Here is a 19,824-nt window from a genome sequence, read left to right on the forward strand (position 1 = left end):
CTCCGGGCACCCGGGGCTGCGTGCCGAGGCACCGGGGCGGGGCGGCCGGTTGCCCCTCCCGCGGCGCGGGGCGGGCCGGGGCGGGCCGGGGCCGCGCTCACGGCGGCGGCGGCGGCGGCGGCGGGGCCCGGTGCGGCGCGGCCGCCATGGACCTGCACATCCTGGAGCACCGGGTGCGGGTGCTGAGCCTGGCCCGCCGCGGGCTCTGGCTCTACACGCACCCGCTGCTCAAGCTGCTCTTCCTGCCCCAGCGCTGCAGGTACCGGCCTTCCTCCCCATCCTCCTCCTCCTCCGGTGCCCGGCACCGCTCCAGCTTCACCCCCAGCCCCATCCCGGTGCCCGACCCCGGGAGGCGGCGGCGTTGGGGTCGCCAGCACCGGTTTCTTCTTCAGGTGCAAGTTCTTCAGCCTGACGGAGACCCCCGAGGACTACACCATCATGCTGGACGAGGAGGGCTTCAAAGGTACGGTGTGGGGGGCTGCCGCCGTGCCCCGTGCCTCGCCGGGGGGGCAGGCACCGCAGGCACGAGTTGTGCACGTTCTCAGCCCAGTGTGCTGGGCCTGGGCCGCAGGGAGCGAGTCGTGGCTTGTAGCGCGGCGGCTTCGCTACGTGCCCATCCCCGGGGCTCCCGGCCGTGCAGCTCCCGTCCCCTCGGCGCCTGCGCTGGGGATGTACCAGCTTGCCCGGCCGAGGCTCTCGCGGCGTGGCTGCTTCACCCTTATAACCCCCTCGCAGGCAGAGCTGCATCTCCACCAGCTCATGGGACCGGGCTGCTGAGCCCATGGGATGGTCTGCGGGGGGCCCGGCACCAGCCCAAAGCCTGGCTGCTCGGGGCAGGTCCCTCCTGGGGTGCTCACGGGTGGCACCCTGGCTCCCAGCCTGCACAGGGTGCTGCTGCCAGACCTCCTGCCATCCTTCCCTTGGCCGCTTCTGTCGTTCCCTTGGCCACTTTCATCTCTTGCCCCCGCCCGACGAGGGATGGGGCCAGCCGGTGCTTCGGCAGAGAGGGGCTGATTCTGCACCCCTGCCTGGGGGTGCTGCCTGGCAGCAGGGACCGGATTTTGGGTTGTCCTGGGGAGGTTTGAGCCTTTCCAAGCTGGTTCCTCTCCCTGGGAGGTGTCATTCGGTGACGTCCCCGCTGCTGGTAACCTCACTTGCACCGTGCATCAGCCTCACCACCGGTCCTGCCGGGGTACCGGCCCAACGGGCTGTGCCGGAGGGTCCAGATCCTGTCCTGGCTTCCCACGCCCAAACCTTCCTGCTGAGGCCGCAGGAGCCGGCTGCAGCTTATCACCTTGGATGTGCCCCAAGGAGCAAGGGTCAGCACTCCGGCCACGGGGCACTCGCCAGCCGGATCCAGCTCCCACCTCCCTGCCTGGCCCTTTGCTCTGGGAAGGGGCTGTGGGGCCAGGCTCTCCCCTCCCAGCACCAGAGCCGTTCCCCATGTATTGTTTTATTTTGGGGCCTGCAGACAAATATTCCTCAATCCCGAGGGGAGGGCGGGAAGTGCTGAACAATGGTCCTGTGAGCTGGCGGCCCCGCTGTGCAGTGCGTACACCCCCCCCGCCTCCCCGGGGCTGGGGGGCTGCCAGCATCCCCTTGCTGCAGGGCCAGGGAGAGGACCCCGAGGAGAGGAGACCTGCACCCCATCTCTTTCCTTAGGGATCCGGATTAAGCCCTGGGGTGTGTGGCATGGGGAGGACAGGGTCCCCCCGATGTGTTCACAGCCTCACCCAGGGTGGTGTTGAAAAGCGATTAGGCAGTGAGCGCTGGGACAGGTCCCCATGTCCCTGTGTCCTGTCCCCCCCCCCAGTCCCAAAGCTCAGCCCTGGGCCGGAGCCGAGGCTGTTCTGGCGCTTCCTGCACAGGAACAGGCGCTGGAAACACCCGCCGAGGCCCTGGATCCGGCCCTGCTCCCGCCCTGCCCCAGCCACGGTTCGGGAGCAGGGTGCAGATCCCGTCCCTCGATGGGGTCCCCACCACCGTGCCAGACCCTCCCTGGGGTGACCTCCCCCCTGCCACTGGGGTGATGAGTTTGCCTTCTCAGCTCGGCTGGGACACCATGTACCCACCCAAGAGCTGGGTGCTTGTGTGGGGCTGTCTCCTACGGGTGCTGCCTCCCACCTTTGCCAGGTGGGGGGAGCGGTTTGGAGACCCCCTTGGGTGCCCAGCCCACCCTGTCCCTTCCAGGGAGTGCTGTGGGGTGGGGAAGGAGTTCTGGGGGGGAGGGTTGCCTGGATGAGTCCTGGGCACCCTGGCAGCACCAGCCCCTCTCCTGGCACAGGAGGGGACCAGCCAGCACACGGCCTCCCGGCCAACAAAAGCAGCTTTTTGGGAGGCAGCCCTGGCTCCCCGCCAGCCTGGGCTCAGCCCTTCCCTGCTGGGCTTGCACAGGGTGCTGGCCACCCCCAGGACGGTGGGGTGGTCCTCGCTTTATCCCCTCCGGTGCTCCGTGTTCCCCCCCTGCCTGAGCATCCCTGGTGCTGGGGGCTCCTGGGGGGCAGGGAACCAGCGGCGCAGCCCCAGGGCCCTGGTGGTGCTGGTTTTGGGGTACGGTGTACCCTGACACCCCCTCACACCCAGCCTGGGGTGCTGGCGTGGGGAGGAGAGCTGTGTCCTGGGCCTGGGGGGGGGCGGGGTGTGTGTCATAGCCTTGGCCCCCCATATCCCCACAGCCAAATTCTGATGCTGTCTCAGCGCATGCGTGGAGCGGCTCAGCTCTGTCTGGCTCGTTCCATTTGTGGATGGGACCAGTCTGCACTCCCAAACCAGCAACTCCAGCCCTGCACCTGGGGTTGATCCTGTCCTGGCTCTGCCGGGCCAGCTCAGCTCCCGAGGGAGTGTGCCACGCGGTGCCCGAGCTGGCACAAGCTCTGTGGCACTGACGGGGCGTGTGGCACTGGCTGTGCCGAGCCCCAGCGAGCCTCGTGCCCCCGTCTCCCCTTATCCCTCACAGAGCTGCCGCCCTCCGAGTTCATGCAGGTGGCGGATTCGACGTGGCTGGTGCTCAGCGTTGTCTCCAACGGCCGGGCACCGTCCGGCTGCCAGGCCACCGGTGTCACTAAGATTGCCAGGTCGGTCATCGCGCCGTTGGCCGAGCACCATGTCTCAGTGCTGATGCTCTCCACCTACCAGACCGACTTCATCCTGGTGAGTGCTGGGCGGCGACAGGGACGGTGGTGCCTGGTCCCACTGGAGTACCGGCTCCGGCGGAGCTGGGTGAGAACCCCACCGCCCCCAGATGGTGGGGGGGGGGCGGGGGCTGGGGGGCGGGGGGGGTGGTGCCAGCCCTGATCCTGCACCCCTGGCCAGGTGCGGGAGCGGGACCTGCCAGTGGTGATCCACACGCTGGCAGGGGAGTTCGACATCTACAAGGAGGAGAGCGGTGAGTGCGTCCCCGTCACCTGTGACGATGTGAGCAACGGCTTCCTCAAGCCCAAGCCAGGTGAACGATGCTGGGTCCCGTGTCCCCCAGGGCCACCCCATCCCTAAGGTCACCCGGTCCCCACCGAGGTGCTCCAGCTCCCACCGCTGGTACCCGCATCCTTGGGGACTCCCAGGGCCACCCCTCCGCACCCTGAGGGATGCCGGGCTGTGGCTGCGGTGGCCACAGGGTGGCACTGCGGTACTGTCCCCAGGCTGTCCCCACACTTGACGGGTGGCTCTCTCTCTGCCAGCTGCCAGCCCCACGCTGCACCCCGTGCAGAGCCCCCAGACCCGCTTCTGTGTCATGGCCGTGGCCCCCGACACGCTGCCTGCCATCGCCACCATGCTTATCGATGTCCTCTTCTACTCCCACAGGTGGGTCTCGGGGATGGGGACTTAGTAGTGGCCCCTCGTCCGGTGCCACCTGAACTGCAGTGACATGTCTCCCCCTTGCTCCCAGGGGCTTTTCAAGCTCTGGGTGTATTTTGCAAACTGATTTTGCCCTGCCGAGCACACTGTGGGGCTGCAGACACATCAGTGCTGTGGGTCCCGCTGCCACCATGGGAGGTGGGAGACTGAGGTGACCCGGGGGACGAGCCCTCCATTGCAGCAAAGCCTGGGAAGGGGGGACTGCAGAACAGGAGAGGGTGGGTTTCGAAAGGCTGGTGGGAATGGCATCTAGGGAGAGGGGATGCTCCTGGCCAAGGACCTCCTGCGTCCCCCAGGATGGGGTCCCTTCTGGTGGGACCCTCCTGCTCTGGAGGCACTGCAGCATTTTGAGGATGCCCCAAAACCTGGTGTCACCCCTGTCCTGACTGTGGCCAGCACCTGCTGCCCCTGACCTGGTGGCTGTGCTAGTCACAGACCCTGCGGGTATCAGCTGCTCCTGGCCCTCCCTGTCCTCCCCCCAGCCGCCAGCTCACCCTGCAGCATCCCAACACGATGCTCAAAAACACCCAGTGCCACCACCAAGCCCTTCTCCCAGTTCTGGGAGTCATGACCCCTCCCTGCAGCTCTTTCCCCCTGCACCCTGCAGCCCCCCAAGGGAAGCTGGCACCGGCAGCCAGGACCTCGACTCCATCACCTTCTTCTCCTTCTCCCTCATCGAGGGCTACATCTCCATCGTGATGGACGCCGAAACCCAGAAGCGGTAGGTGCCATCCCTAGGGCTGTCCATCCCTGGGGCTGGGGGCTCAAGGAGGGAGGGGGGTTACACTCACCCTGCCCCCCCCTCAGGTTCCCCAGCGACCTGCTGCTGACCAGCTCGACAGGGGAGCTGTGGCGGATGGTGCGGATCGGCGGGCAGCCCCTCGGCTTCGGTGAGTGTGGCCATGGCGGCTCTGTGTGTGTCCCCTCCATGCCACCACCATCTGTCCTCCCCTACCCGGGGGGTGCTTCCAGGTGACGCTCTCCCTGCGTGTCCCCATGGCTGTGCCGCCTTGCCTCCCCAGACGAGTGTGGCATCGTGGCGCAGATCGCCGAGCCGCTGGCCGCCGCTGACATATCAGCGTATTACATCAGCACCTTCAACTTCGATCACGCCTTGGTGAGCTGCTGCCCTTCCCCGGGGACCTGCCACGGTGGAGTGTCCCCCCGGGGCTGACACCCCCTCTGTCCCCCCCGGCAGGTCCCTGAGGAGGGCATCGCCGAGGTCATCCAGCTGCTGCAGCAGCGTCAGGAGAGCAGCAGATAGTGGCTGGCTGTCCCCATGCCGGCTGGCCCAGCACGGTGGCACGGTGGGACTCCCCTTCCCCCCACCCCCGACTCCCCCCTCTATTCTTTATTTTTTAATTTTAAGGCTCCCCCTGGTGCGGGGCAGAGCCGGGTGCAGCGTCACTCCCTGCCTGCTGGGGACATGGTGGCTTCAGGGACCTGGTGGCCTTGTGGCAGTGGGACAGTGTCCTGTGGGAGGGGAGAGCGTTCCCCACCGTGCCACCCCACAGGCGAGGCAAAAGGGCCACCATCCTCTGTCTCCAGTCCTGCCTGCACAGGGGTGGGGGGCTCGGGAGGAGAGTGGGTGTCCCTGGGGACCTGCTGGAGGAGGGGACGTGCTAGAGAGCAGTGATGTGCCACCGTGGTGTTGGGGGTGACAGCCCAGGGCTGGCAGGATATGTCCCCACACCCTGTGTGTCCCCCTGTGGGTGAGGTCCCCTTGGGTGCGGGGCGGCTGTGATGCTCTGGGGCACCCCTGGACCAGCCCTGTGGAGGGGTGAAAGCATCCCCGGAGCTGGGCTTCCCCCTGGCACCCCAAAAATCTCCAAGGTGGGGGGAGCTGTGGTCCCTCCAGGGTGGCCCCCTGCCCCTGCCTGGGCTGTCGCCTATTGCTGGGGGACAAGAGTGAACCCCCAGTTCCTCCCAAGCTGTATTTTCACATAGGATTTTTATTGACTTATTAAAAACTATTATTTTTATTTCCATGTAGCCCCAGGGGGAGGGGCCCAGAGATGGTCCCCAGCGTGGTGGCACTGGGTGGGATGGGAGCGGCTGGGATGTGTCATTCCCAGTATCCCTGCTGTAAGGTGACCGGGATGCGGCCAGCTCACCTGCCATGTATTTTGGGTGGAAAAAAGGGGCAAAGGCTGGACCCCCCAGCAAGTTACTGGCTGTGGGGAAACTGAGGCGCTGGGGGTCCCACTCCCCCATTTCTGCCCTGTCCCTGCCCCATGTTTGGCTGCCTTTTGTGGTCTGGGGGGGAAACTGACACACAAAGGGCTGAACTTGACCCCAGCCCTGGGGATGCCCCTGCCATGCCCTCACCGCATCCCCCCATCCTCTCCCCTTGCCGGCAGCTAAGCGGGGTGCACAGGGTGGTGGATGTCCCCTCTTGGGGGGGCTGTGACCCCTTTAGAGGCTGGGGCCATGTGGGTGGCCCCCCCAGCCCCTGGGTGCCCCGGGGGTCCATGCCTGGGCAATGAGCGAGATAGCGTGAGCGTGGCGGAAACCTCCTCAGTGCCTTTTCCCGCAGTGTGGGCAGCTCGGTGGGGCTGGGGCCAGCGCTGCTCCCATCCTGACCCCCACAGCCAGCCCCCCCCCCCCCCCCTTCCCACACAGCAAGCGGGAGCGTGTCCAGGTCCTGGCTGGGTCCTCCCCACGTCAGCTCCCACACGCTTGCAAGTCGTCAGGTTCCTGCAACCTCTCTGGGCGCTTTCTTTCCTGTCTTGCTCTCTCGTCCAGAGTCATGAGACACCGGTGACGTGCGCCCAAGCGATGAAGAAATTGCAGCCGGCCCATGCGGTCACTGCCACTATTTTTGTCCCTGTTGGGTACTGCACAGTCGCCACCCGCTTTCCTCCAGTGGGGTGGCCACCACGGTGGCCTCCTTGGGACCCTGTGCAGATCCCTGGGAGGTGGTGGTGCCATGTGGAGGGGCTAGGGCTGCCTGCGGCCGTGGAGGGTCTGAGGGTGGGGGTGTTCTGCCCCTGTAGTCCTGACAGCCCACCCAGGGTGCTTGGGGTCCCACCATGGCACCACTCCTGCAGTCAGAGAGGGAGGAATGGGTTAATGGAAGGGTGGATGGACAGGTGGATGCATGGATGGATGGATGGGCAGTGGGTGGGTGGATGGATGGACAAGTGGATGGGCAGACAGTTGGATGGATGGATGGTTGGTTGGTTTGTTGTGTGGGTGATAGCTGGATAGATGGGTTGATGGACAGGTGGAGGGATGGATGGGTGGATAGGCAGATGGGTAGGTAGATGGAGGGATGGACAGGTGGACATATGGACAGATAGCTAACAGACTGTCTAGACAGGTGGACGGACAAACTACTTCAAACAGATCGGCAGAGAGGAGGTCCTTGTGGTTTCTCCACCCCTCCAGGACTGCCCTGGGCACAGCCCTGCCCAGCCATCACCTCTGCCAGAGGACACCCGGAGGAGGAAGGAGGAGGAGGAGGCAGTTGGTGGAGGAAGCAGCGCCGGCCCCTCTGTGGCAGCAGGGAGTCACCTAATTTGGGGAAAAGAAAACATTTCTTCTTCTGGAAGTGAGTCATGGCTGCGCTCTTCTGCCCCAGAGATGTTATGTCTGGGTTGTCCCTCTGTGCCACTACCAAACCCTCTGAATGTGCAAATTTGGTGTGGGGTGGCTCGCACCAGCAATTTTTGATGGTCACCAAAATCAACCAGACTGCAATACATCTCAAAAAGCTGGTAAAACGTATTTGGTTTTATGGGATGGAAAAAGCCCCTGTTGGTGCCAGGCTCCATCCGCTGGGAGAGGGGAGCTGAGGGGTGGCAAAGGGGTTTGTACTGGGTGCTGCCAGCAGCACTGGGGTGGTGCAGGACCCGTGGCAATGCCAGCGGGGGCTGTGCAAGCCGGGCTCTCCCATGGCGGTATTGCATAAGCCTGACGCAGCAGCAAGGGCAGCGTTGCCTGCACCGCTGCCTGCACCAGGCTTCCGCTGCCCGCAGCCCCTGCGCCCTTGGGCAACACCCAGCGCCCTGCGCGGGTCCGGGCACGGCCACTGGGCACCGGGCAACTGCCCTTCCTCCCCGGAGGTACCCGTGGGTGCTGCCGGGCAGAGGGGCTGAGCCGTGCTGCCCTGCGTCCCCCACTGGTTCAGCACCCAAATTCATCACCCAGAAGGGTGGGTGGGTGGGTGGGTGCCAGCAGGTGGATGGGCAGACAGAGCATCCTCCAGAGCATCATCCAGACTGAGCGCTGGGGCGGGGCGCAGTCCCCAGCTGTGCCGGGATGCTCTGTACTTCCCGAGCTTCCGCCTCCCTCCTTCCCGGGACAGATTTTCAGCTCACACAGGTGAACTCAGGATGCAAAGCCCCTGTGATGGGACACAGGTGTCCCCCCATGGCTGACATCCCTGTCCACTGATACCAGCTCTGCTACTGCCGCTGTCACTGCCCTCTTTTGCATTTGGGTTTCGGGACAGCTGAGGCTGTTTTCGGTTCAACCAGCCCTTTGGGTGCCAAGCAGTGAAACCAGGGTGACTCAAAGCCGCCCTTTTCCAAGAAGCCAGGTCATGGAGGTCCAGTGGCACCAGCGCGGCCAGATCTGAGATGAGCCGTGGGACCGTGGGCTCCCAGGGCTGGACCCACCAGGACTCCCTCGAGGAACTGAATCGAAGAACAACCCCATGGGCTGGCCAGCATCATTTCCTCCTGCTGGGGCAGCTCACCCCGCTCATTGGCCCCAGGGCACAGCTTCACTTCTTGCTGGCTTTCCGTTGGGTCTGGGTGCCTCCTTCGGAGGTGGGGGCGAAAGGGTGCACTTTAAAAGCCCAGCTTCCCCATCGCCGAGCAGTTAAGGAAGTTGCTTGTGCGCCCAGCGCTGAAGCACCCTGCCCCGGCCATGCGGTGCGACCGGCGGCCCTTGGGTGTACTGGCAGGTAGGTGGCCGCCGGCATCCCGCAACTACCCTCTTGCTCGTGCGTTGGCCGCACCGCGCCGCTGGGAGCCGTGGGATGGAGCATGGCAGCAGGGCCCACATGGGGGTTGACTCAGCGTGCCGTGGCAGATGTTGTCGCTGAGGCTGTCCCCCCCCTCTCCGTGCCATGGCGGTGTCACCTCTGAAAGGCACTGGCAGGGGATGGGGACATTCCCTGCGGCTGTGGCATGTGGGACAGGAAGTGCCAGGGATGAGCACCCCATGGGTGCTCCCTTCCTCCCCAGGGGAAGAGGGATGCTGGGAGGGGGTGAGTAGGAGGGGGCATGCTTTGGGGTCGGTTCGGGGACTGATGGAAGAGGGTCAGGGCTGGGCTTGCTTTGACCCTGCAAGAACGGCTCGGTCAGATGCTTGGTGCAGGTCCAGCGCCGCATCCATAGCCGCCACCAGCACAGGGCTGGGACAGCATCCAGCCTGAGCTGAGGGGCTGGATCTGGGACTGTCACCGCTGTGCCCTCCTTTGCAGTGGCCCATGCTGACAGGGGGAGCTGCTAGGTCAACCCCCGTGGCTGGGCTGCCCTCCCTGGCTGCTCCATGGCATCCTCCTCCTCCTCCTTGCCAGGTCCCCAGCAAGCTTTTGGCAAAGGGGCTGGCTTGCCCCTGTGGCAGGACTGGGGACTTTGGCACAGGGGACACGTGCCCAGCACATGCCGTTCTTGCCTCCAGTCCTGATGCCAGGGTGATGGAGCTGTCACTATGGCAGGGGGCTGGTGAGCTTGTGCCATTCCGGAGCGGAGAAGCGGCTGCCTCCCTGCATCCAGCAATGCCCCAATGTCCCCCATCTCCCTCCTCTTCCTCCCCAGCTGTTACCAAAGGGCTCTTCATCCTCTGGGCAGTACCAAGCCAGGGGGGACGGCCCCTGCAGCCCCCCACCCTGCAGCAGATCCAGGCACTGGTGAGGCACATGGCCGAGGATGCACAGGAGCTTTTCACCTTCTACGTGAGTCTCCTTCCTCGGGGTGAGGGGTTGCTCCTGTTCCCTCCGTGGGGGGACACAGGGCTGGGGGTGGTGGGGGTGGAAAGGGGTGGTGTCCCTGTGCTGCTCCTGTCCCATGTCTCTGACCTTTCCCCCCATCCCTGGGCAGGAGAAGGACCAGCACCTGGCCATCAACAATCTCTGCCGCACCAAGCGCCCTCCCGAGTGGCTGAGGGGACCGGTGCCAGGGCCCAGGGGGCTGCAGAGGCTGCGGGGCACCATGACCCGCATGGCCCAGGCGCTGCAGGACATCACCCGACACCAGCGTGACCTCAACCCCCCTGATGCCGAAATCCTTCGCCGCTTGGCCAGCACCCACCTGAAGGTGCGAGGGCTCCTCAGCAACCTGGATGGGCTCTTCCCAGCCCCCAGCCCCCGGCCCAGTCCCCGGCCTCCACCCAGCCCCACAGCACCCACTAAAGTCTTCCGACAGAAGCTGGAGGGATGCCGGATCCTCTGGAGCTATGCCCGCTTCATGGCCAAGCTCAATGCCCAGCTGGAGGCCAGGAGTCGTCGAGCGCAGCGGGAGAAGCGGAGATGGCAGCGGGGCTCGTGGCTGCCCGCACGCTCCTAGTACAGCCCCGCCGTCACCAGAGTGGTCCTCGTCCCTGTCTCCATCTCCATCCCATCAGCATCTCCATCTCCATCCCCATCTCCACCCCATCCCTGTCCCTGGGTTGGAGACTCGCCGGCTGGCCAGGATGGACCACAGAGACCCTCTGAGCTTGCACGGGTGAGGTCACAAGCGCACTCAAAGTGTGTCCCATCACTTCGGCTTGCCGTGGGGACCAGGCTGTCCCCATGCCACCACTTGGCTGCAGGACAGCCCCGCCATGCTCCTGCCAGCTCCCCCACCTCCTGCCCCACATCCCGGTAGCCCCGGTGCCACGGAGAGCAGTGCACTCAGGTGTCCCCCGGGTGCCCAGCGCTGCGGGATGGAGCCGTCCCTTGTCACCAAGCCCTGCTGGATTTTCCAGTGATTCAATGGGTCCGGTGACCCAGCCTGACTAAGAGCCGCTCACCCAGCACCCGCTGCGCTGCCGGCAGGGTGCGGCCCGGCCCACGGAGAGCACTGCTGGCACCCGCAAGTGTCACCAGCTTTGTCACCCCCTGCCTGCCTGTCCCTGCCTGCCCTACACTGGGTTTGCTGGTCCCAGGGCACATCTGGGAGCAAAATCCTGTGAGCTCGGTGTCCCCGTGAGCTCGGTGTCCCCATAAGCTCAGTGTCCGCATAAGCTTGGTGTGCCTACCAGCTTGGTGTCCCTACACACTCACTGTCGTCGTGTGCTTGGTGTCCCTATAAGCTCAGTGTCCCCACAAACCCAATGTCCCTGTGCTCATCCTACACGCTCAGTGTCCTCAAGCCCTCAGCATCCCTGTGTTCGTTCCTGTGCTCCAGTGTCCACCTGTGCTTGGTGTCCCTACGCTTGTCCCTGTGCTCATTCAGGCACACCTGGTGACCCCATGCTCTTGGTGTCCCCATGCTCTCAGCACCCCCGTGTCCTCAGGGATGCCACACTCATCCCTCTGTGCTCAGTGTCCCTGTACCCTCGGTGTCCCCCACATCCCCGAGCCCCTCGGGCCGTGCCACCACAGCCCTGCCGGGCAGGGGCTCAGCTCTGGCCACCACACTGTGATGGTGGGTGGTGGCACCCACCCCCTCCCCACTAATTTATACATTAATATTTGTGTGGTTATTGTATTTATTGAATCTTGGGGTTAATTTAATAAGTCCCTGCAGTGGGAAGAAGTATTTAACGACATGTTTTTAATATATAAATATCTATTTTTATGATAACTTTTTTGTATCATGTTAAACTATGAATGTAACGAGGTTTTATTTATGAATATCAATATTTTTTGGTACTGTGAGAAGGGCAGTGCCCACCGTGGACTCGTGGGCCCCCCATATTTTTGTATAACGGCAGAAGGAAATAAAGTGCTGACCTCGGCCCATGGGCCGCTGAGCGGTGGTGTCCCTGTGTCCAGTGTCCGTGGGCAGAGACGAGCTGTGTGCTGGTGGCCAGGCTGTGCTCGTTGTCCTCGCCAAGGCACATGTCACGGCATGCGATGGGACCTGGCCTGGTGTGGCACACAGTGTGGCATGGCATGTGGCACGTGGCATGGCACAGAATGTAGCACAGCACAGTGGCACACGGTGGGACGTGACACATGGCACGGCACAGGACATGGCACACCAGTGTAGCACATGGCGCAGCGTGGCTCACGGCATGCAACATGGCATCCCATGGCACCACCAGGCACGTGCCATGCTGTGGTGTGGCACAACACCACCAGGCACCACATGCCACATGTCACACAACCCCATGTGGCCAGCCACCTGGCACAGCCACCAGCACAGGCCAGGCCATCGCTGCAGCCAAGCCAAAGCGCCACATCCTTGCCGCCTGGCTGGGGCCACCGTGGGGACCAGGCCACCCTGCTGCCACTGGTCCCGCTGAGTCAAAAATCCTAAGACCTGGTCATGTGGCACCAGGGAGTCACTTGTTCCCCACCGTGTGCCGGTGCCCGCCGGGCTGCCTGGCACTGCCACCGGCACCGCTGCCTGAGTCAGTCGTGGGGAGCATCGCTGCCGGGACGGCCACTGCCGCGCTGGCACCTGCTGCCATTTGGGAACAGTTGGGGTGGGGACGATGTCACCATGAAGAAGCCCGGGCCGGCTTGCTGTGCTGTGGGTGACCGTGCCACTGCCTACCGGCTGCTGTCCCCTGCCAAGCCACCCACCCGGCTCAGAAGAGGAGGCAGCTTGCATGGGCTGCGGAGGGGAGGGTGCAGGTACGTGACACCCCCCACCCCCGGGACTGGTGTGGAGGGGTGGGGGGACCCCTAACCAGGGGATGCACCCTGGGCTGAGTGTCACCATAGGGATGCTGGCAGCCCCTGTGTCCCTGTGGGGCCAGGCTCCCTCCTTACAGGGCCACCCAGGGGGAACCCCACTGCCCACCCCATGCTTCTGCCCCCGGGAAAAGCCACCCCACGGTGGAAACATCCCTTGGCCATGGTCCCCAAGGGCCACAGTCCCCAAGAGCACTGCTCACGCTGCCATGGCCACAGGGCTCTACCACCTGGCTGGGCTGGAAAGCAGCAGCATGCCTGCCTGTGGGGTGACACCCATGGGGTGACACTGATGGGGTGACACCAGTGGGATGGCACCAGTGGGGCACAGGGGCAGCAGGGAGGCAGCCCCGGGCAGGGAAACATCATGAGTCAAAGGGGAATTCAGTTCCTGCCGTTATTCAGTCTTGGGGTTCCCCGGCGTGGGGGCACCAGCCTTACTCACCCCTTCCTCAGCCCCCCCAACCCTGCCACGGCCCCCCCTGGCCAGCCCCAAATCTGGGGGACCCCGCGGGGGCTGCAGTGATGGCGAAATCCTGATGTGTGCCCCTGCATGGGGACAGCATGGGACAGGGACCCGGAGGGGACTTGGGGATGGGGATTGGGGGGGGGAAGGGTGGGCAATGGTGGGGGGGGGCAATGCTGGGATGGGGATGAGGCAGTTCTAGGATGGGGCGGTGGGGGTAGTTGTGGGGTTGGGATGGGGTGGGGAGGGACAATTATGGGATGGGGCAGGAGGGGCAGTACTGGGATGGGGAGAGGACAGGTCTGGGACGGGGCCAGGGATGGGGATGGGGGGGCAGTTCCGGGATGGGGATGGGGCGGTTCTGGGTGGGGATGGGCCGGGAGGGGGGCAATTATGGGATGGGGAGTGGATAGTTCTGGGCTGGGGCAGCAGGGGGCAGCATGGGGACAGGGATGGGGCGGGGGGCTGAGGCTGGGCCGGGGGCAGGTACGGGATGGGATGGGGCAGAGGGGACAGGTACAGGATGGGATGGAGCAGAGGGGACAGGGGCAGGGGAGCAGAGCAGCAGCATGGCAGCAGTGGACTTGGGACACCCTGGGTTTGTCCCCTTGTCCCTGGCCAGGCTGGTGGTGGGGACAGCAGGGACAGCAGGCAGCAGTGTCTGGCCAGGTAGGGCTGCTGTTTCCTGCCCAACTGCCCCCAGCTCTGCTCCTGGGATCCCCAAACCGGGGACACTCCAGGGACACCCCACAGGGCCCTGACCCCGCAGCCCCTTGCTCCCTCCCATGGGGAGGGCTGCCTCCCCCCACCAACCAGCCCCTTCCCGCTCCCTCCTTGGGACCTACCGGGACCCCCACCCATGTCACCATCTGGCCATGCTCCTGCATCGCACCTTTCCTGCTGCCCAGCTCCACAGGGCATCAGTGCAGGATCCACGTGGGGATGTTCCTGCTATCAAAATGATCGGGAAAGGGACTTTCCTGGGCATCTCCCATCCCCTGCATCTCTCCCATCCAGCCTGTGCAGATCAGAGATCCAGGTGTTCCTGCTGGAGCATCCTCCCCTGCCCCTTTCTATCTCCTCCTAGAAAATTTATTATAAGTGAAACCCCAAAGCCCTGCCCAGCTCTGGGACACTGACCTGGCCGTGGCAGCCCTGGGCTGAGCTGCTGCTGGGAAATTCAGGAAAAGGGCAGAAAACAGCAAACCTGCAGCAATCCCTGCACACAAGCCCTCCCTGAGGATGGTCCCTAGTGCTATTAAGAAATATCAATTCCTCAGCTAATTAAGTGCTGTCAGATACCAGCTGCACCAGATACCCATCAATATGTGATGAGCTGCTCAGTGCACCCTGATAAAACCAGGTGTGAGGTTGCAGGGGGGTGAGGTGGGGCTTGTCCTCCCTCCACAGCCCCCTCACTCCCCATCCAGCTCACTGCCTGGCATCCCAGTAAGGCCAGAATGAGCTGAACTGGGCTTTGGCTGCTGGGGTATCAATGCCACCTGGCTAACCATGTTGGTCCCCAGGTTCATGAATGGGGAAACTGAGGCAGGCAGCTATGTGAGCAACCTCCCCCCTGCTCCAGCACAGAGGGGGTCCTTGTGTCCCCCCCTTGAGGTGTCACCCACTGCCACGGGGGATGGCGGGGTCATGGCAGCTCTTGCATCACCTTTCCTCAATTGTCACCCCAGCAGGTTCACGCTGCCAGTGCAACCAGGGCACAAACTTGCTAAACCTGATTAAACGTTCCAGCTCGGCCATGCCCCTGGTGACTAAAAAATATATACAAGAAAAACAAAAATCCCTTTAACCTGTCTTTCACCCAAATCGGGGAGCGAACAGCCTCACAGCATCCTGGTCCCACAGGACCCCCACGAGAGGCTGACCCCCTGCCCGGGTGTTTGCTCCCACACTGAATTTAGCACCTTGCCAACCAGCCCAGCACCCTCCTGCCTGCGCCAGGCAGGGGACAGCCCCGCCGATGGAAGGGTTAACGCTGGGGGGCTGGTCCAGCCTCTCCCTGCTGGGTGGGTTTGTCCTTTTTCCTAGAGAAAACCCACCCTTCCAATATTTTCACCCAAAGGGATGAGCCACCGGCAGGCCACTGATGACACCGCATCCATCCCACCGTGACCGGGGGTCTCCTGTCCCTTGGGGGACCCCACTACTGCCTCCTCACACCTTTTATCTCTTCCCCCCCCCCCAAAAAAAAAAAAATCAAAATCATATTCTACACACACACTCCCACCCTTATTTTATTGACTACTCCAGCAGCCAGTGGGGAAGCCCCAGCCCGGGGAAGGGGACCCGGGGGTGAAAGTGCTTGTGGCTCCATGAGTCACGGTGCCGTGCGCTTGCCATCGCGCCTCGACGCCACCGCCGTCACCCGCCGCCCCCCGCGATGCCCCCAAACCCCACATGCAGCCGCTCGCCTCCCTAGGGGGGGGGGCTTTAATGCATATTGCCCCCCTTCCTTTCCCACCCACTTCCCCAGCACCTCCCCGACCCCGTATGTGAAAAAAACACAAAACCCACAATCCTGGTGACATCAACTTATCAGAAGTTTATTTCTAAGAATCATTCAGGATTTCCAAAGCCCTCAACTTCCTGATTTCCAGTTTCAATAGAACTAACGATAGTGGTGCTGCTCCCCCCACGTCCCCCCCCCTCCTCCCCTTTCTTACAACACAGGCTGGCTGCCGGACCGGTATATAAACCCCGAGAAGTCCCCCAGTATGAACATGAATTTCTGAAAACTTCCTCTGCCAACACCAATCTCTATTAAGTTGCTCCCGGGACGCGGCTCACAATGAAGTTCGTGCCGGCAGGTAAAAAAAAAAAAAAAATCAACTTTGGGGAAATTATTTCCCTTTCTCCCCCTTTTTTTCCTCCTCCCCCCCCACCCCCCCCGTTTTCCTGGTGATGCTCGGGCACAGGCGGGTCCCGGTTCGCTGCCGCCGCCAGAGCTGGAGCGAGGGCTCCCGCCGCGCTGCATTCCCCATGGGATGAGCATCTCTGGGAATTGGCAGCAGGGAGTCAAGCGCGGCGCTGGCGCGGTGCAACCAACATCTGGACACTTATATAACTGGAAATGTTTCCAAAAAAAAAAAAAAAAAAAAAAAAGCGGGAGGGGTGGTTAATTTTTTGGGCTTTTTTGGCTTTTTTTAATATTCCCCCCCCGGCTTTTTCTTCTTCTGGGTCTTTTAATGCTGCGAGCTGCCACTGGGTTGGGAGCACTGGAGGGATGAGGAGGCTGCCAAGTGCAGGAAGGGGGGCTGGAGGGAGCGGACAGTGCTGCGGGGTCCTATGGAGCAGCACCCCCCCGGGACCCCCCACCCATGCAGCCCCTGGCACATGTGGGTGCTGAGCCTCGCTCTGCCCAGCTGTGAAATGGGCAGAAGGTGGTGGCCGGGGCGGGGGGTCAGCAGCAAGAGGGGCTTGGGGTGGGGTAGGGGTCAGGGCATCTGCATCCCATGGGAGCACCCAGGGCCCCAGGGGCGCGGGGAGGAAGGGTCCCCCCCGTACTGCGCAGGAGGGGAGCGGCAGCGGGTCAGGGATTGCAACACGCCCAGGTAAGTCCTTTCCCACCTGGGCAGGGTAAATAAAGCAAAGCTTGGGTTACCCGGCACGGCGGCGTGTCAGAAGCGCTGACAAGTGTGGGCGCGTGTCCTGGCCTGGGGGCTTTGCCTGGCAGCCCCCCCGCGGCATTGCACGGGGCTCCCACCCTGCCGGGGTGCTGCCAGCGGGCTCCCAGGGCAGCCGGCGGCGGGGACCCCCGGGGTCCCCTGCCCCCAGGATGCAGAGCGCAGCTCCAGAGGCACTGTGGCCTTCCCGACACGGCATGCTGGTCTGGGGGAGTCCTCAGGGATGGGGGGTTGGAGCACCCTGCTCTCACCCTGCCAGCAGGAGGGAGACGCTGGGGTGACCCAGCTGCCGGTGGCTCAAGGGTCCCCTTGTTCCGCATCCAGGCATTTTCCTGGCCGGCGTCTCTGGCGGCTGCCGTGTCTCTCCCCGGGGTTCCTCGGTGCGGCGCCCACCGTGCAGACAGGGAAACTGAGGCAGGCGGCGGGGCCAGAGGCGGGGGGATGCCAAAGGCAGGTTTCCTTGCGGGCGCCCCCGCTGAGTCAGCCGGGGCCGGGGTGGGGCCTTGCTCCCAGCACCCGGCCAAGGATAACGGAGGGGAAAGCGCTTTGCATATTTGATTAAACCCGACAGGTCGTCACCGGGCCAGTTGCGAAATGTGGGAATGCCGCGGGGTGCCCCGCCGGCAAGGGAGGCGGGGGAGCGCCTGCCGGCAGGCAGGTGAGGGGGACAGCAGCGGATGGGACCCTCGGCACGGCAAAGCGGGTGGCCCGGGGGCTGCCGGTGGAACCGGACCCCTAGCCGAGCAGGGTGGGGGGCACCCCTGGGGGATGCTCTGCATCATGGGGGCACCAGCAGCGGCACGGTTCCCACGGACCACCGCCGTCTGGGTCCCCACCGTGACGCTCACCTCTCTCCCCGCACAGGCGTTGTGCCCTTCGTGGCCCTGCTCCTGCTGCAGCGGCGGCCGGTGGCTGGTCGGGCGCTGCTGGTCACCGGCCCCGGCTGCCCCGGTCACGGCTTGTGCCGCTCCAATGTCCAGGAGCAGACCCGCAGGCAGGTCGCGCTGCTCAATGCCACCGCCCAGGACCTCTTCAGCCTCTACGTAAGTGGCACTCAGGGACAGCCAGCACCTCCAGGGGTGTTTGCTCCATCAAGTGCATGAAGAGGGAGGGCTGGGGATGCCACGGGGAGAGCGGCAGAAGGTGGCTGGGGACGGCGGCAGGGGGACAGGGGACGTGGGAGTGACGCTTGCCTCTCCTCCCAGCTGAAGTGCCAGGGAGAGCCGTTCAGCAGTGAGACCGAAAAGCTCTGCAACCCCAGCAGCATCTTCTTCCCCGCTTTCCGTGTCAACCGGACGAGTGAGAGGAAGGAGGTCATGGTGGCCATGTACAAGCTCTTCGCTTTCCTCAACGCCTCACTGGGGAACATCACACGCGACCAGGAGGAGCTCAACCCCACAGCCAAGGAACTCCTTGACAGGCTCCACAACACCACCAAGACCACCCGGGGCCTCATCTCCAACCTCACCTGCCTCCTCTGCAAGAACTACAACGTCTTCCAGGTGGACGTCAGCTACGGGGAGAGCTCCAAGGGCAAGAGCGCCTTCAAGAAGAAGCAGCAGGGCTGCCAGGTGCTCAGGAAGTACGTGCAGGTCATCGCCCAGGCAGCTCGCATCCTCCTACCTCATCTCAGCCCCCCATGAGCGCCTCCCCCGGCTCCTCTGCCTCCCCCTCACCAGCCGTCCCCCCACAGCTGCCTCCTGAACTCCCACCTTCCTATTTATTACCCCGGACCCTGCGCTGGCCCTGTCTGCCCTTGTGGGGTGAACGTTGCCGCCCAGTGTGTCCTGGGTAGAGCAGAACCGGGGCCAGCATCCAGCAGGACAAGGTGGCGCATCCCTGAGGTGATGCCGGGGCACGGGCTGGTCCCGGGATGTGCCTCGGCCGTCCCTGTGCTCCCATGGGGTGTGGGGAGCTGCGGGTGCTGCGAGGGGCTGGTGGTGGGGCTGGACTCTGTCCCCCATGGCCGGTCTCCATCATGGAGAGCAATGTGACGGACATCCTTGAGCATCGTCCGAAAGCCTCTGCTTCCCTGGGAAAAGGATCACGATGAAGGACGCCGGGATGCTACGGCTGGGTGGGGCATGGGGCACAGGGACACGCTCCCCCTGCACATTTTGAGGCTTGGCTCCCCCACAAGGAGCCGAACTGAGGGTACTGGGGTGGCCATGGCGGTTGGGGCTGGGTCCCACCACCTTGGATGAGGCCATCTGCTGGGGACAGAGCTGGTGGCTGCCCCACCAGGGACCATCATCCCCCCGTGCAGGCACAGTGGGGCATCTGTCCCTCCCCTTTGGAAAAGTGCTTTTCCCATGGGAATGGCTCTGAATGTACTAGTGGCCAAGGGCTACGCTTTGCATGGCTGAATGCGGCCCTGGCGTGGGGACGCAGGGACGTGGGGACTTGGGGATGGGCCCCAGGCTCATAGCAGGAGGCGCTGGCTCGCTCCTGGCACCAGAGCGGGCTGTGAGGGTTATTTATTGCCTCGGTGGAAAGCCCAGCATGCACTGAATGCTCTGACCTGACTTTTAATAATGTTATTAATAATAATTATTAATAATAATTAATAATAAGATTTGTGGTAATATATATATAGAGAGAGTTCTATTTAATATTTATTTTTTTATACTTCTTTCCCCCCCTTTTTTTAATTAAACCAACAGAAACAGACTGTATTCGGCTTCTCTTTGCTGGGTTCCCTTCGTGCTTGCCCTCAAACATCTCTGCTTCTCCCCTGAAACACATTTGGGGCTGCCTCAAAAACCTCTCAAGCATCCCTGTGGGCTGGGGGACACCATCCCCTGTTGCCTCGCTCCTTCTTCCCTTCCCATCTCCTGTGGGATGGCTGGCCGTGAAGGCATTTTCCCCAGGGGATGCTTAAATCGACGCTCTCTGGCTGCTTAGAAGTGCCAGGAGGGTGCAGGGAGCACCACAGCGCAGGGAGCATCATGACACAGGGACCATCGTTGCATGGGGACCATCGTGACGTGGGGAGCATCATGGTGCAGGGATCACCACAGTGTGGGGACCATCACGGTGTGGGGAGCATCACGGTGTGG

General features: G+C 63.4%; 3 protein-coding genes across 6 annotated transcripts; all 3 read left to right on the plus strand.

Moving 5' to 3' along the window:
* The first annotated feature begins 90 nt into the window (after positions 1-90).
* On the plus strand, positions 91-5,837 carry CASTOR1 (cytosolic arginine sensor for mTORC1 subunit 1). Of its 2 annotated transcripts, none has more exons than XM_056326531.1 (9): positions 91-259; positions 393-463; positions 2,957-3,150; positions 3,313-3,445; positions 3,678-3,801; positions 4,463-4,576; positions 4,663-4,745; positions 4,878-4,972; positions 5,054-5,837. In XM_056326531.1, exons 1-9 carry the CDS (start codon positions 147-149, stop codon positions 5,117-5,119), a joined length of 993 nt encoding a protein of 330 aa, XP_056182506.1. In that variant the 5' UTR covers positions 91-146; the 3' UTR covers positions 5,120-5,837. The 2 variants fall into 2 exon arrangements, with proteins under 2 accessions (XP_056182506.1, XP_056182508.1); XM_056326533.1 differs by having other exon boundaries at positions 4,878-4,968.
* A 2,377-nt stretch (positions 5,838-8,214) lies between these two features.
* OSM (oncostatin M) lies at positions 8,215-11,736 on the plus strand. 2 transcript variants are annotated; one of them, XM_056326535.1, is made up of 4 exons: positions 8,215-8,767; positions 9,627-9,763; positions 9,909-10,124; positions 10,233-11,736. In XM_056326535.1, exons 1-4 carry the CDS (start codon positions 8,731-8,733, stop codon positions 10,371-10,373), a joined length of 531 nt encoding a protein of 176 aa, XP_056182510.1. In that variant the 5' UTR covers positions 8,215-8,730; the 3' UTR covers positions 10,374-11,736. The 2 variants fall into 2 exon arrangements, with proteins under 2 accessions (XP_056182510.1, XP_056182509.1); XM_056326534.1 differs by having other exon boundaries at positions 8,219-8,767; positions 9,909-11,736.
* A 4,045-nt stretch (positions 11,737-15,781) lies between these two features.
* LIF (LIF interleukin 6 family cytokine) lies at positions 15,782-19,573 on the plus strand. Of its 2 annotated transcripts, XM_056326863.1 has the most exons (3): positions 15,782-15,949; positions 17,630-17,808; positions 17,971-19,573. In XM_056326863.1, exons 1-3 carry the CDS (start codon positions 15,931-15,933, stop codon positions 18,406-18,408), a joined length of 636 nt encoding a protein of 211 aa, XP_056182838.1. In that variant the 5' UTR covers positions 15,782-15,930; the 3' UTR covers positions 18,409-19,573. The 2 variants fall into 2 exon arrangements, with proteins under 2 accessions (XP_056182838.1, XP_056182837.1); XM_056326862.1 differs by lacking the exon at positions 15,782-15,949 and having other exon boundaries at positions 16,178-17,808.
* The last annotated feature ends 251 nt before the right edge of the window (positions 19,574-19,824 follow it).

Source organism: Falco biarmicus, chromosome 1, assembly GCF_023638135.1.
Source record: "Falco biarmicus isolate bFalBia1 chromosome 1, bFalBia1.pri, whole genome shotgun sequence".
In the NCBI taxonomy this organism is placed as follows: Eukaryota; Metazoa; Chordata; class Aves; order Falconiformes; family Falconidae; genus Falco; species Falco biarmicus.